At 44.6% G+C, this 16,626-nt stretch overlaps 1 protein-coding gene across 6 annotated transcripts; it reads left to right on the plus strand.

The window, feature by feature from the left end:
• The first annotated feature begins 1,497 nt into the window (after positions 1-1,497).
• Positions 1,498-12,658, plus strand: ZNF514 (zinc finger protein 514). 6 transcript variants are annotated; one of them, XM_045979809.1, is made up of 5 exons: positions 1,498-2,146; positions 3,602-3,690; positions 8,330-8,456; positions 8,786-8,869; positions 10,798-12,658. In XM_045979809.1, the coding sequence occupies exons 1-5, from the start codon at positions 2,128-2,130 to the stop codon at positions 11,778-11,780; spliced, it is 1,302 nt and encodes a 433-aa protein (XP_045835765.1). In that variant the 5' UTR covers positions 1,498-2,127; the 3' UTR covers positions 11,781-12,658. The 6 variants fall into 6 exon arrangements, with proteins under 6 accessions (XP_045835765.1, XP_045835767.1, XP_045835766.1 ...); XM_045979811.1 differs by having other exon boundaries at positions 3,616-3,690; XM_045979810.1 differs by having other exon boundaries at positions 3,635-3,690.
• Positions 12,659-16,626: the final 3,968 nt, after the last annotated feature.

The following is a 16,626-nucleotide window of genomic DNA, read 5'->3' on the forward strand; positions in this document are numbered from 1 at the left end:
GAGCCCTAAATCGGGCTCTCTGCTCAGCAGGGAGCCTGCTTCCTCCTCTCTCTCTCTGCCTGCCTCTGCCTACTTGTGATCTCTCTCTGTCAAATAAATAAATAAACTCTTTTTTAAAAAGCTACATACGATATAATCCTGTTTATATGACATTCTGTAAAAGGCAAAACTATGGGTACAGAACAGTAGTCACACTGGGTTGGAATGGGAGAAATGTTTGACTATAAAGGAGCAGCAAAAGAGAATGTTAGGGGCAGTGCACAAACTTACTGGGTTGCTGGGAACCAGAGCTACCTAACAGTAGTTGACCTCGAGTGGCACATGAGAACAGTCTGGAAGAGGGGACATCCTTGTTAAGCTATTGATTAACTCTCTGGGTAACATGTGCATTGTGACATAGGCCTCTGGATCAGGCTCTGTCCTGAATTTAAGAGGACGGAAATTTCAGACACTGTAACAGGCCAATGCCAAAAGGCACACCAGACACAGAGGGCACTCCTCAAGATAATCTGAAGCAGTTCCATTTCTGTCTAGTCGTGCTAAGTTACAAATGAGATGACATTTTTTTCCTCATTTGTCCATCCCTTTCCCTTCTTGGTTCCAGAGCACAGAAGAGAACAGAAACTCCTGGGCCAAAACCACGGTTCCCTGGCTGCCCCCCCCCCCCCCACGTCGCCTGCTGGCCCCCTCCCCGCCCCAGAGGAAGAGGGCTTGCTTTTTGGGTACTTGCTATGCCATCCTGGCCATGTGTGCCACCGTGAGTGCTGGGAAAAAGTGACAGATTGAAAAGCAAGAGGGGAAAATGGTGGGTTTTGCCCTGACTTAATGGGTTGCCCCAGAACCACTAGATAGGGTCTATAAACCACTCAGTCCTCACAAGTCCCCTCTCTGACTAAGGACTGCCTCCTGAGAGCCATCGTTTTAATATTCAGACCATTTCTACACTTCTTTAGGTCGTAAATGATACTCGTTTCTGGAGCAGTAAGGAGTCCATAGTCGTTTCTTCGTTGACCCTTCTCTGAACTCAGAACTTGGAGCAGTGGGAGGAAGGCGGAGAGGCACGGGACGGCCTGTAGAATAGCAGTTAGTAACTAGCAATAAGCCATCTGTATGTCCTGGGCACTCTGTAAGAGATATGCCTAGACAGTCTCCTGTAAATCCTTATTTGGCAGATTCAGGGTAGGGCTCAGGCTTCTCTTTTTAACAAATTTCCAGTGGCTTCTGGTTGGACAGCCCCAAACCTGGCTATGGAGCCTAAAATGGAAGTTGTTCTCAGTTCCCAGCTGGTGGTGAGAGCCCGGGAAACCCTCCACCCCGGTCGGTGGCTAACAGTGCCGCTCCCAGAGGACTACCCGCCGGCACCATCAGGACCGGTCTCTCTGGCCCCCACGGCGCAGGCGCCACTCGCCCCGCCCCGGACACTCGCGTGTTTGACCCCCGCGAGGTGGCCCGTCTGCGCAGGCTCGGGACGGTCTGGGCTCGGGGGATGGGTCTGGGGTCAGGGAGGGCTTTACTCTTTGTGGGATCTGTGACTTCGGGCGCGTGGGCTTATCGCGGGCACCGCTCCCCAGCCCGTGACAGAGTTGGGAGTGCTCCTCCGTCTGCCTGCCTGCGAGGGGCTATGGGGGCCTAGAGCTAGGGGACAGAGTTGCAGGGCCGGTCCGTGTCCCTGTGAGGCTCTCTCCCGAATCCCTGCTGTCTTAGGGCCGCGGAGGCACACTGGCCCCCGAGGTCGCAGGCGTGGCTACGGACGTACCCCCTGGTGGTGTAGTCATCACTGTGGGTGTGGGTCTGCAAGGGAACCGGGTTCCAGAGCCTGGTCCTGAGAAGGGCGGCGGAGCGGCGCCAGTGCGCCCAGGCCCGGCTCGCGAGGGGTCTGAGAGCGCGCCTGAAAGCGGGGGAACGGCCCCTCCGCGGGCGGCCGAACTCCGCGCCGGGGCGTCAGTCCGGGTTTGATATCCCTGCTCAGGGCCGTGCGGATCGGCTGGGCGTCACCGCGCGGAGTGGGAATGCCCGAAGTCACCCAGCGTACTCCCTGCTCCCTGAATCGTAGGGAGGACCGCAGGGCTGCGGCCGCAGAACAGAGATTTGGACCTAGTGAAAGGACGTCGCCCCTTAGCCCCAGCTATGGACTCCACAGCATCAGGTTTGGCTCTCGAGGATGCAGAGGGCCAGAAGCCCTTCTGGGGAGTTAGTAGTGGGCCGAGGAGAAGAACGACTCTAGAAAGAAGCCGGGGACTCCAGTGACGGGGCAGACCCTGTAACCGTCTTCCCTGTGGCATTTCCTAATTTGCCAGGCCCAGGAGCATGAGGTCCCAGTATCCAGATAACATGGTAAAAGTGGAGGGGATGGCCAAGGAAGTCTTCCCAAAGGCCAGAGGAGAGCGTAGCGGGCGGGAGAGGATCTCTTCCTGTGTGGGAGGGAGAGGGTGAACAATACAAAGCTGTGGGGGAGTGGCTCTTGGCCAGAGATCAGAGGGCAGTGGGGCCATTTAGAGCCTGTCGGTCCTTTCCTTGATTGCTTCATTGATAAGATTCCTCTAGCTCAACCGTGTACAAGATTAGCAGTGCACATGGTGGGGGGGGGGGGGCACCTCCTGTAGCCACTCTTTAACTAGTGTTTGGGAGGAGGCAATCTAGGTGACCCAGGAGGTTTTAAGCTATTCCTTTATAAATTTAGAATCGACTGCCCTTCACCAAAGGGCATTTTAATTTGACTTTTCATTCTTCAGTGCAAATGCTCAAGGTCACAAGACTGGCCAATGGAAGAACTGGGCTGCATCTCTGGGACTACCACCTTCTCTGTATTCCTTTATGCCTGTTTTCTGTAGACCATCAGCACAGGAATCATCTCAAAATTCCTTAGAAATGCAGGCTCTCAGGCCCTACCCTACATTTACTGAATCAGAGTCTGTTTAAGAAGATCCTCAGGAATCCATACACACATCAAGTTTGAGAAGTGCTGACCTGTACTGTACCATGCTGCTTGCCACCCATGCTTTTATTGTTGTTGTTAGCTATGACCACTTACCTGGTGCAGTTGATTTTCAGGCTTTAAAAGCAGTAAGGTACAAAACCCTATCATAGAGGGACTTGCAAAGTATGGTTGCAGAGACCTAAGGATGCTTGGGAACTTCTCAGGAAGAACCGACCTTTGAGCTGGCTTCCCAAGGATGAGGGGAAAGGTGTGACTTGCTTTCCCTTAGAGTCTATATCCCTCTGTGGCCTTGCCCTGGGCCTTGTTTTGTATTCTTAACCTGTCTTATACCGCAGGCTAGATTTAAAGTTTCTTGAAAGTCTTCTCCACGTTTATATTGTGGATGCCCAGTAAATAACTATCCAGTGGAGTGGCCAAGCTACGGTGAAACCTAAGTTACCTGCAGCCTGCTGTGGCCTTTGGACATGAAGGGAGTGGGGAGTTTGTGCACTTCTCTCTCATGTGGGATAGCTAGAGGCTGTCACTCAGCTCCCTTTGACCCAGCTCGGTCCCCAGAACCAAGGAGGTGACACACTGAGTCTTCAGGGGTCTCTAGTGTGGGGAGTCTGGGAGCTGCAAAGGCCATGGGGTTAGCCTTCCTTATGGCTCCTTTTACCTTCCTAGTTCTCCCTTCTCAGGACCCTCCTCTTCCTCCAGAGAGATACCCAGGAGAAAAGGGAACAACCAGTTTATTCCTGAAAGCCAGGCCCCAGGTGAGTTGAGGTTCTCTTCATTTTTTTCTCAAATGACTGAACTACGGATGTCTTTCTTTGCCCCCTTTTCTCTGGAGCCCCTTTGTTCAATGCCAAGGGGAACTGACCCCAATTCCTGCTCTGTAGGAGCCTGAGCCCATCAAGGCGGATGCTGGCCTCCCTGGCCCTTTCCAGGACCCTCTCCTCTCTGCTCCATATGTACTCACTCAGATCCTTTGGTTTATTTGTCATGAACACTGCAGTGAGTACCAAGTAATGTGAGAGGGCCCTGGCCTTGAAAGAATGTCACTACCACAGAAGGGAGAGGACTCTGGTACCTAGGATGCAGCCCCTGTCACAGTGAGGATATGCATGATTTAATGACAGATGGGAGTGGCGCGGATAGGCCTTGCCTTCAAAGTTTAGTAAAAGGAAAAATCAGCCTGTGCTGCAGAGGCTGGGGGAAGGCTCATGGAGAAGAGGGACAAGGTTCTGAGGGTATAGACAGGTGGGGAAGCCATTTGAGTCTATGTCCCTGTTCAGATGTTATCTTCCTGGATTAGGGAGGAGATAGACTTAACGCACTACTTCCTTGCTAGAAGACTCACCCGACTTCTCTATGCATTGTTTTTGCCAACTGTAAAATGAAGATGGTAATCATGTTAATGATAATGATGAAAGCAGTAATAGCCATTATGTACTGAGAATAAATATGTATCTATGTGTATTCTACACAGTTTACTTGAACAAACTCATTTCATCTTTCAAACATTCTCATTCTGAAGAATGGTATCTGAGGCTCAGAGAGGCAACTGAGAAAGCCAAGGCATAGAGAGATAAGGTAACTTGTTTATGGTTATCTGGCTTATAAGGAAGGCATTCTAGTTTCAGATCTGGGTCGTCTGGCTCTGAGATCTTAACCACTCAGTAATGCAGCTAGCTCATATCATTGCTGCCATCTTCTGGCAAATGGTAACTGCTTAGTCCTTGTGAGCTGCAGTTGTGATGGGGGTAGAGGGAATAATGGTGACTGACTCCAGAAGTGGATTCAGGGTTGGCTGTAGTGGTCTGGAGAACCAAGTGGAGGGCTGTGGATGCCAGACTGCATGGCTTCCTGGCATGGATGCCAATGTGGTACCATCTTGGGACTACCTAAATGATAGTTTCATGTATTCTAGCTTAATGATGGATATTGTGCAAATGGGGGAAACGCCAACTAGTAGGGAAGTCTCACAAATAACTAGTAGAGTAATAAATAGAGTTTAAACCTCTTCGGCCTTGATGTACCCATTCAGAGGTATATCAGAGAGCTTAATCTAGTTATACAGTGGTGACAATGGCCTATAGATCTCAATGGCCCATAGTAACAAAGGTGTATTTCTCCTTTGTTACGCATCAGTAGTGGACTGGCTGTGACTTTGCTCTGGGATTTAGGCTGAAGGATTCATCTTCCTCTGGGATATGTTATGTGGCAGGGAGAAATGCAATGTCAGAACCAGGAGATGGTTCTTCTGGCTTCTGTCCACGAAGGACATGTGTTGCTTCTACCCACAGCCCATTGGCTGAAGCAAGTCATGTGGCCAAGTCTAATGTCAGTGAGGTGGAAATATAAGTCTTCCATAGTGAGGGGCGCCAGGGGTGGGACAGTGACTATTTTGAACAACTAATGAGTCTACCACTGTCAGTTTTCTTACAAAAATTAACTTGCCTTCCTCCACACAAATTCTCTACCCAAGAGATAACCCCAAAACTCCATTTAGTTGCCTAGTAGGAACATCAAGATCAAAGTCCTGGATGGGGTGATGGCCTCAACATCAGGTCTGGATGTTTCTCCTCTGGATCTGGAGACCTATGAACTAAAAGGACAAACTGCCCAAATCCATATATCCAACGTACAGTGGAAAAGGATAACATAGTAAGCACCCCTATTCAAAACAGGGAAGCAAGGGAGAAGCCCAGCAGTCTCAGGTCCATAACCATTAAGATAATCCACTTGGCAGACTTGGTAAGAACAACTGATCTTGGGACTGGGAAGTCTTTTGGTTCTGTCCGGGTTCTGTTCCCCGGGTGGAGCTCCTCAGTCCCATGTTTTCCTTAGCTCTTGGCTCTGCCCCACGAGTTCCTTTTGCAGTATCCTCCTTGGTCATATAGGAAATGATATTGGAGAATAAACTCACTTGAGGGCTAGGCAGCTTTTTCATCCTGCCTGAGTAGGTTGATGGCCCAAGGATTTTTTCAAGTCATGGACGTTCAGTGTAACTCTCAAAATGTAATCAGCTTTTAATGTATTTGTTTTCTGTCACTTCCATGTGTCAAGTTTTACCCACAGTTCTTTTTAAAATATATCCTTTAGGCTTAATTGTGGAGCTTTGAGGGTTTTTCTCGGGATAGCCCGAGTTCTTTTAGACAGTAAGCAGTTTGGTTGCTGTAAAGATATCCTGGGAGCCATCTGGAATTATTCAGAGGTTTAAGCAAAAGGTTTGATTACCACACTCATAATTTGGTCCTTCCCTTAGGTTGAGTTTTAATCATCCTCTGTCACTGCAAAAGCCTTACTACATTGTCTTTGACCAATTGGAAACGAGAACTGGTTTAATCTCTAACTCTCCAAGTCCTGGAATTTCTAGACACTTTCTTTTGCCTTCCATTTTTATTTTGCAAACTCACAAACTCTTAAGCTCATTTTTTTTCTTGTAATATTTTGTCAGATTCTGCCAGTAACAACCAGCTCACACTACTGATGTTCCAGCCTCTTCTCGTAACATCACAAGTTCATGCTTACATTGTTCATCTTTGCAGTTACTGCTGACAACAGTTTTAGCACACGGTTCACCACCAAATCATGTAGGTTGTTATCTTACCAGTAGGTTTCTTTACTACTGGCCCTGAAGCCAAAGTCAGATATTTTAGGCTTTTTGTTATGGCAGAACCCTACATTAAGTACTAGTTTCTTAATGAGTTGGTTTAGGCTAGTTACACTGTAATAACAACAGCAAACTCTCAAAGACTTATACAAACTTGCCTGCATTACCTGTTTTACATTCCATTTGTGAAAACAGATTATTTGACTACCCCTGGGTTGTTGGGGCAGGGAACTCAATCCTGTAGCGAGAGCCAGTGATTATTTTGAACAAATAATATAATCCATCACAAGAGGTTACTGTAGCAGTGAGTTTTCCATATTTGACTATTTTGGACTGACTTTCATGTTAATGTAAAATTTTACTTTGACTTATTTTATGGAATCAATGCCTAAATGGGATTTGATTTCTAAACATATTTTGGGAAAAGTAACAGGGATTTAACAGTGAGATGGGAGGTGTTCTAATTGCTGTTACAGAGGATGACAGGAGAGTCCTGACTGGGACCCACAGAATGGTTGTACCTTGTGGGGACCTGGGATTCAGGGTCTGTCAGTTTTTCAAATTCAGGCATTGAATGGGTAGGGACGAAAAGTGATTAGAGTTTGGGGGAGAGGATTCGTGTTAATCAAACTCACAAAAGACTTACTGATTTGTTATAAGGCCACTGGATATACTTTCACTGAACTGTGTTGTGGTGGTGATATATTATTATAAATTCCCAATTATTTGATTTGGACTTAGTAAAAATTGTCTTTTTTTTTTTTTTTAAAGATTTTATTTATTATTTGTCAGACAGAGAGGCAGGCAGAGGCAGAGGAAGAAGCAGGCTCCCTGCCGAGCAAGGAGCCCGATGTGGGACTCGATCCCAGGATGCCGGGACCATGACCTGAGCCGAAGGCAACTGCCCAACCAACTGAGCCACCCAGGCATCATAGGCCACAAGTTTCAAAAATAGTTGGAGACTGTTGATACTAGTGCATTTGAGAATGCAAAACAGCGGCCTCTGGGCCGCACAGTTGGTTAAGCATCCAACTATTGGTTTGGGCTCAGGTCATGATCTCGGGGTCTTGGGATGGCTCCCCATGTCAGGCTCCAAGCTCAGTGAGGAGTCTGCTGGAGTTTCTCTCTCCTGTCTCTGTGCCTCTCCCACACTCACTCATGCTCTCTCTCAAATAAGTAAATACATCTTAAGAAAAAAGGAATGCAAAACATATTAGTCTGTTACTTCTAGTTCATTCTAATTAAATGCAACTATGTGGAAAATGGAAGAAATGGATTGCATTTACCTCCCTTATGTAAGCAGACTGTCTCTGTGGGCCTGAGATCTTGAGATCCTGATTATATTTCTAAGCAGTGTGATACTGACAAGTCGGCATCAGTGGGTAGGATCCAAGTAGTAACAATAATACAATCCCTGGAGCAGCTTAAAATATTTTGGGGATGACAAGACCCAAAACTGGGCATTGGTGGGGCGCCTGGGTGGCTCAGTGGGTTAAAGCCTCTACCTTCGGCTCAGGTCATGATCCTGAGATCAAGCCCTGCATCAAGCTCTCTGCTTAGTGGGGAGCCTGCTAACCTCTCCCCACCATCTCTGCCTACTTGTGATCTCTGTCAAATAAATAAATAAAATCTAAAAAAATCCAAACAAACAAACAAAAAACACTGGGCATTGGGATAGCTAGAAACTCTTGGAATCCCTTCTACGTCCTAAGGTTTTACTCAGACATCCACCCACTCTTTTCCCTGGGGCTGCTAGTGTGCTCCCTTAGGGTACAAGAGTATTTTCTGTGTTTCAGGATCTGATGACATTCGAGGATGTAGCTGTGGAATTCACCCAGTGGGAATGGGGACAGCTGGACCCTGCTCAAAAGGACCTCTACAGGGTAGTGATGCTGGAGAACTTCAAGAACCTGGCCTCTCTGGGTGAGCTCAGCTCCTCCAAAGCCCAAAGCCTGCCTGTCAGGTCTGCCATCTTATTTTATCGGTGTTTAAAAGCTTGGGGTTTCTAGGCCTATTTGCTGAGTTTTGCCCTGGGGTTATGGAATCAGACATTTACATTGTTCTTGGGGTCCTCATTCCTAGAAAAAGTTCTGCTCCATATGAAGTTTCATGATTCTGCTCCTAATATTTTACAGTGCCTATTCTTTGGAGGCTTTCTACACTTACAGTTTGATCTCCCTCAGAAAGATCTAGAGCCAAAGCCTTGGCCTCTAACATACAGAGTCATGGTCCTTTTCTTTCTCTACCATCAGGGCTTCCAGTGGCTAAACCATATGTCATCTCCCAGTTGGAGAAAGGAAAAGAACCCTGTGTAATAGAGGGAGAAATCTCAACAGGTGAGTGAATGAGAACTAAGCAACATCACACGTAATAAGGACCAGCCATGGGTGAGAAATTGCCCTGAACCCTTGCTCACAGGGCTCTCCTTTGAGAAGGTAAGACCACTTGTCAGGAGCTCTCCACTGCAGTATTTTGAATATTCTCAGGCTTTTGTAATTATGTCTGGTGTCAGAAAGAAGAGATGCTCATTTTCTTCTCTAGCATTTACACTTTGGAACCCATCTCTGCCCACGTTTTCTGGGTTCTTGGTGCCACTCAGCATCACTAGATGTCATATGGACGATGTTGGATGGAATCAAAGGATTGACAGTTGTAAATGGCCAGGCTCTCCTATGCCAGCAGGGTTAAGAGAGTTAGTGAAAGACCAAACAGTAGAGTAGCCTAGAAATTAAAGGGTTACAGGCAAGGACAGATGGTAGATGTCAAGAAGATCAAGGCAGAGACACTTCATGTTTGATCAAGCTGAGCTTCAACAGAGGTGGTTCCAGGAACAAAAATTACTCCTTTCTGTCTATTGATGTCACCTCTTTGAGACCATGTGTTCCTAGGTAACTTGAGAGTACCTGATGGGCCTCACCTCTTGGAGTAGAATTCTGGACTCAAGCTCTTCTGCCTGCCATGTGTAACCAAGGCACAATGGAGGAAGGTGACAGTCTGTGTCAGTATCGATCTCAGGTAGAATCATAGCCCTGGGTCAGAGATAAATCTCAGGAAATAAGTGCTCATATCCTGGGAGCACAGGCTGGGCCTCATTAAAGGAGCCTAGAATAGAGAACAGAGAGTGAAGTTGCTAATCTCTGCTATATTCATATTTTCTTGATCTTTTTTCCTTCTAGAATGCGAGCAAGGGTGTGACCTCTGGATCTAGTCTTGACAGTGCTCTACAAACATGGCTGTGTTTTAGAATCTCTCAGGGAGCTTGTTAAAGATCCAGATCTCCAGGGGCCACATGAGACCTACTGACTCAGAATATGGCTTCTGGGAGCACTGGCATCAGTAATCATTTACCTCTTCAGAAGTGTTACTATTATTACATTAGTTTTCTGTTATTGCTGAAACAAACGAATACAAACTTAATGACTTTAAACACAAGTTTAGTTATAGTTCATAGGTCAGAAATCTGGCATGGATCTCACAAAAGATGTCAGGAGAGGTGTGTTCCTTTCTGGAGTCGCTAGGGGAGATTCTGTTTTCTGTCATTTGAGTTGTTGCCAGAACCAATTCTTGCAGTTGTGAAACTGAGATCCCTGTTTTCTTGCTGGCTGTCAACTGAGAAATATTTCCAGCTTCTAGAGACTGCTACATTCCTTGGCTCATCGTGCCCTTACTCTATCTTCAAAGCCAGAAATGGTGGGCTGAGTTGTTCTCACATATCTCTCTGACCCAGCCAGGAAATGTTCTCTGATTTTAATTAAGGACTTATGTGATTAGATTGGGCCCATCTGAATAATCCAGGATAATCTCCCCATCTAAAGGTTTGGGTCCTTAATCATATCTGCAAAGTCCTTTTTGCCATGTAAGATAACACATTTACAAATTCTTGGGATTAGGGCATGGATGTCTTTGGGGGAGAACTATTCTGCCTGTCACAATTATATACTGTAATATATTACTGACATGCTGAGGGGACTTTGTGGAGGACATCTTCCTACCCTCTTCTCATCTTTATGTTAGATTTACCTTGTGTACTGGAATCCAAACACTATTTTTTTAGATTTTCCTAATCTCCATTCAGTAATTTATTACCTCTTGATAATTCCAAAACCTTCAGATATACACTATATTTTAAAGAAACTGTAAACATCTCGGGTACTATTTTAAAGCTTAATTACCTAACATCCAGTATAGGACTTTACTTCCTCTGGGCACATGGAACAGTTAATATTAGAATGTCTTGTCTTTTTTTTCTTTTTTCCCCTCTCAGACTGGGAGAAAAGTCCTAAAGCCAAGGAATCGGTACTAAATCAGGGAATTTCCAAAGAAGAATTACCCCAGAGAGCATCAGTGGAAAAATACATCAGAGATGAATTCTGCTTCTGCAAACTGAAAGCAACCCGTGGTTGTGATGACCAATTAGAGATACAGCCAAAAATCCAGGAGAGACATCTGAAAGGAATGACAATCTCTCACAAACCTACCACCCTTAAGCTAGATCATGAACGGAGTGAATTTGGGAGAAGTTTAGACTTAAGATCAGTCCTTGTTAACCAACACAGTGTTCCTATGGGAGAAGGAGCCTATAAATGTGACACAGAATTCAGACAGACTTCAGGGAGAAGTAACTCCCAGAGAAGCCATCCAGGAAAGAAACCTTGTAAATGTAATGAATGTGGGAAGTGTTTCCATTTCCAGTCAGAACTGAGGCGCCATCAGAGATGTCACACCGGAGAAAAGCCCTATGAATGCAGTGAATGTGGGAGAGCCTTTGGTCATATTTCATCCCTTATTAAACATCAGAGAACTCACACTGGAGAAAAGCCCTACGAATGCAGTGAATGTGGGAGAGCCTTCAGCCAGAGTTCATCTCTTGTTTTACATTACAGATTTCATACTGGAGAGAAACCCTACAAATGTAATGAATGTGGGAGAGCCTTTGGTCATACTTCGTCTCTTATTAAACACCAGAGAACTCACACTGGAGAAAAGCCCTATGAATGCAGGGAATGTGGGAGAACCTTCAGCCAGAGTTCATCTCTCATCGTACATTACAGATTTCATACTGGAGAGAAACCTTACAAATGTAATAAATGTGGGCGAGCCTTCAGCCAGAGTTCATCTCTCACTCAGCATTATAGATTTCATACTGGAGAGAAACCTTACAACTGTAATGAATGTGGGAGAGCCTTTGCTCATACCGCATCCCTTATTAAACATCAGAAAAGTCATGCTGGAAAAAAAGCCGTATGAATTCAGTCAACGTAGGAAGGCTTTCAGCTGGAGCATACACAGTTTTCCCGTGACACACCCTGGAGAGAGATCCTGTATGTGTAATGTATATGGGAAGACTTCGTTGGAAGACCTGTCTTCTTCAACACCAGACAGTACATACTAAAGAAAGGCTCTTTCGATGTCAAGAGAGAAGGTGGGCTTTCAGTCACACCTCGCCCTTTATCAAACACCAGAGGATCCGTATTAGTGAGAAACCAAGTAAATGTGATTGATTTGGAGAGGCTTTTGTCAGAGGACACATATTATTCAACAGCAGACAGTTTCTACTGGCAAGAAGCCTTATCAATGCACTGAGTATGGCACAGCCTTGAGTCACATACTATTCAGAAAGTAAGTAAGTAAGTAAATAAATAAATTTCAGATAACTCAAGGGTGGTAAAAGCCATCTGTGATACTTCTTCTCTTACTAAGCACCAAGAACACATAGAAAAGTCTTTGAAAGCAATAAAGGTGGGAACTGAAGGCCTTTTAGAGCTCATCTCTCAATAAATATCAGAGAATTTATTTTTGAGAAAAACACTATGGAAGTAGTGAATGTGCGAGAATCTTCAGCCAAACCTCTTTCATTTACAAATATCAGTGAACTCACCCTGCTAGTTAGAAAGCTGGGAATAGAATGCATGCGGAAAAGCCTTTGGCCAATGTTCCACCCATTTTGCACATCAGAGAATGTGTACTGGAGTGACTTTTTGAATTTGGTAAAACTGGAAAACCCACTAGTATAATTCAGGCCTCAGCATATATTAAGGCTTTACTCCAATGAGAAACCCTGGGAACTTAATGTATGTGGGAAAACTTCCTTTTAGGCTTGAGATTCATAAACCAAGAGCTGAAAGGAATCTGAGTGAAAGTAGATTAGTGGTTGTCTGGTACCAGGAGAGGCAACTGGGAGTAAATGCGAATGTTAGAAGGAATCTTATTGGGGTGATGCAAATGTCCTAAAACTGGATTATGGTGATGGTTGAACAATTTAGTAAATTTACTAAGAATTATTGAATTGCACACACAAAATGGGTGAAATTTATGGTATGTAAGTTACACCTCAGTAAAATTGCTTTTATAAAACATCAGATATACAGATATACCAACTATTGCTAAACTACTTTTCCTACCTTGTCTGTTACTGTCTGTATGTCTTTATTTTCTGTAATAGTTAACCCTAAGCTTACTGGGTCTCAAGTTTGTATCATGATGCATCTGAAATTTATGTGGAGAAGCCAGGAGTAGGAGCTGGCAGAGAGCAGAGGAGTCTTGACTAAAAAGATTAGCTTATACTAACGACAGTCCTTAAAGCATTTTAAGTCACTGAGCCTAGACTTCAGGGAATCAGTTCAAAGTGGGTCCATGCAGACAGGCAGAATCTAGAGGTCCAACAGGTTGGCTAAGGCAGAGAAGTGCAGGCACACAGGATGAATGGAGGCATCTGGACAGATGAGATCAGAATGCCAGTCTAGAAACCTAGAAATCATGGAAATTTCTTTCCAGAGAACCAAAGTATACAGGAGAGAAATAGCAAATTTACTACATTAGTACTGTCTTAGTTTGCTGTGTCTTACCTTTTCTCCCAGTGCCCTTTTCTAACCCCAACTTAAGTCACTTTATATACCTGGATACCTGCAACTTTGTGGCTGGTCTTTGCTTAACATCTGTCTTGTGTATCTCTGCTATGGTAACCATTCTTTTCAGTCTGTACCCACTGCCTTGTCTGAAAGCCTCTGTACTGTCTACAAGAAAAATCCTCACTCCTCAGTTTGGCGTTTAACACCCTCTTCACTCTGCCTTAACCTCCTGCTACTCCTGACAAGAACCTCTGTTATAGACAAACTAATTTGCTTGCCATACCTCAGAGATATCTTCACACTCCCCTGCCTGTTCCACCAGCCTGGAATGCTCTCTCCACTTCTCTGAAGCCTAATAAAGAGAACCCTTTTCAAATACCCTCTCATCAGGGAAGAATTCTCTTGAACACTGATGTGAAGTCCTACCTTACTGACTTAAAATTGTAAAAGCATTTGCATTTGCTTAAGTTTTTTAAATTTTATTTTTAAAATTTTATTCATTTATTTATTTTTTAAAAGATTTTATTTATTTATTGGACAGAGAGAGATCACAAGTATGTAGAGAGGCAGGCAGAGAGAGAGGGGGAAGCAGGCTCCCTGCTGAGCAGAGAGCCCGATGCGGGGCTCGATCCCAGGATCCTGAGATCATGACCTGAGCCGAAGGCAGAGGCTTAACCCACTGAGCCACCCAGGCGCCCTGTGCTTAAGGTTTTTAAAAATGAAAGATGTCTTGGGTAGTTCTTATTACTGTCTTGATCTATTTAAAGCATTTTTTTTTATCAGCTTGCCACTTTGTCTCCTGAATCAAATTATCAGCTGCTTCAGATAATTTCTTATACTTCCTCTCAGAAATGAGCAGACAGTAGGTGCTTACTAACCATGTGTTAATTTGAAAAACTTGTATTGCCCATGTTTTGTTTCTGATTTCACACTGTTTATAAAAAATTTTTTTACTGTACAGATATACTACATTTTTTTTTTAAAGATTTATTTATTTGGGGCATCTGGGTGGCTCAGTGGGTTAAGCCTCTGCCTTCAGCTTAGGTCATGATCCTGGAGTCCCAGGATCGAGTCCCATGTCCAGCTCCTTGCTTGGCAGGGAGTCTGCTTCTCCCTCTGACTTCTCCCCTCTCATGCTTGCTCCTCTCTCTCATTCTTTCTCAAATAAATAAAATATTTTTTAAAAGATTTACTTATTTGAGAGACAGAGCATCAGGCAGAGAGGGTCAGAGGGAGAAGCAGACTCCTTGCTGAGTAGGGAGCCCTATACGGGACTCCCTCCAGGATCATGACCTGAGCTGAAGGCAGTCACTTAACCAACTGAGAGACCCAGGTGCCCTGATATACCACATTTAAAAAAATAGTATTTATTTAAGTAATCTCTATACCCAACATGGGGCTTGAACTCCCCACCCCAAGATCAAAAGTCGCAAGCTCTTCTGACTGAGCCAGCCAAGTGCCCTTGCCTTCACACTTTTGTATTAGATGAAAAACTTTCCTTCTAGAAAACTACCAATTAAATATTTTTTTAAGAAAAATACAATGTTGCTTCCTATAATTATTTTTCAAATTCAAATGTAGATTGGGATTGTTCCATTTTTGGGGGGTGGGTTGGTATGTGTGTACATAAAAACTCATTGCTATTTTATTTTGTAGCACTACAATGACTTCTCATATCAACTACCCAGAATTAGGTCAAACTCCGCAGGTTAAAGATACAGTACTCCACAGGACTGCTCTCATTTCAGACACCAGCCACAAATGTGGGGGTCCCTAGGCTACTCTTCTGACCAGCTAGCTACAAATTTGGGAGTTCCCACCACTCCTTCAGGTTTGATAATTCTCTAGAGCAAATCTCAGAACTCAGGAAAGGGCTATATGTATTATGACAATTTTATTATAACAAAAAGATACAAATCAAAGTCAACCTAAGGAAGAGGCACACAGATTGAGGTCTGACAGCATCTCAAATGTGAGGCTTTCATCTTCTCCGGGAACATACCACTGACTGGTACAGCAATGTATAACTACGCAGAGTACTGCAAACTAGGGAAGCTTACCTGAGCTTCATAGTCCAAAGTTTTCACTGGGGTTTCATGTTGTCACGGTTGGTTGACCACACAGATGAACTCAATCTCCAGTGCCCCTTCCCTCCCTGGTGGTCAGGCTAATATCACATGGCTCAAAGTCCCAACTCTCTAATCACAAGATGGGTCTTTCTCACTTGGCCAGCCTCTATCTTGAATCATCTAATTAGTATAAACCAGGGGAAACCAAGAGTCATCTTTTTATTTTTTTCTTAAGATTTTATTTATTTGTCAGGGAGCACAAGCAGGGGGAGCAGCAGGCTGAGGGAGAAGCAGGCTCCCTGCTGAGCAAGGAGCCCAATGCAGGACTGGGTCCCAGGATCATGACCTGAGCCAAAGGCAGATGCCTAACTGACTGAGCTACCCAGGTATCCCAAGAGTCATCTCAACCGCTTCAACTATCAGGTGTGGTCCCCTGAGACCCACTATGAATAACAAAGACACTCTTATCACGCAGGAAATTCCACAGATTTCACGATTACCTCCTGAGAACCAAGGACAAAGACCAGCCAAGTTCTTTATGACGGAAGCACACACTCAAGTCAATGTGAAAAGACTTCTTTAATTATTTTTTTCTTTTTTTTCCCCACCCAAGTATTTGCCAATGGGCTGTAAGTTGTAAGGAGACTTAATTTTATCTACATTCTTTTGCCTTTATTCTCTACATCAGCTGCACCAGTTTGCATTCCCACCAATAGTGCAAGAGAGTTCCTTTTCTCCACATCCTCAATTCAATTATTATCCAAATAAAGCATAAACATGAAGACTGTACTTTAGATACTCCTCAACAAATAACTGTTATATACTACATCTGCTTATAGATCACTGGCTAGAACTTAAGACACAGGACCAGATCTGATGGCAAGGGAAGCCAGAAATTGGTCTTTGTCCTGGGCAGCAAATAGCCCAGTTAAAAGTTGGGGGATTCTGTTATTAAGGAAAAAGGATGATGGATATTGACAGATGACCAGGAATCCGTTTCTCAAGACCCAATACTGCAAAGCCATTTGGGTGTGAGGTCACATCCACGATTCTCTGGGTCTCAGCCTTCTCTGTATGTAAGATGAAGGGCTCTGTACTTGTGAAAATAAGTGAAGCTCACTCAAATGAGAGTACAAAGGCTATTTATTCAGAGCTTGCTATTGCAAAGGATCAGCT

This window comes from Meles meles, chromosome 15, assembly GCF_922984935.1.
Source record: "Meles meles chromosome 15, mMelMel3.1 paternal haplotype, whole genome shotgun sequence".
In the NCBI taxonomy this organism is placed as follows: Eukaryota; Metazoa; Chordata; class Mammalia; order Carnivora; family Mustelidae; genus Meles; species Meles meles.

Bases quoted from the DNA above. Each gene is read 5' to 3' on its own strand.
- ZNF514 (XM_045979808.1), top strand. From the start codon at position 3,562: ATGGGGTTAGCCTTCCTTATGGCTCCTTTTACCTTCCTAGTTCTCCCT. The intron at 3,691-8,329 runs GTGAGTTGAGGT...TCTGTGTTTCAG, and splicing joins TCCTGAAAGCCAGGCCCCAG to GATCTGATGACATTCGAGGA. The intron at 8,457-8,785 runs GTGAGCTCAGCT...CTCTACCATCAG, and splicing joins CAAGAACCTGGCCTCTCTGG to GGCTTCCAGTGGCTAAACCA.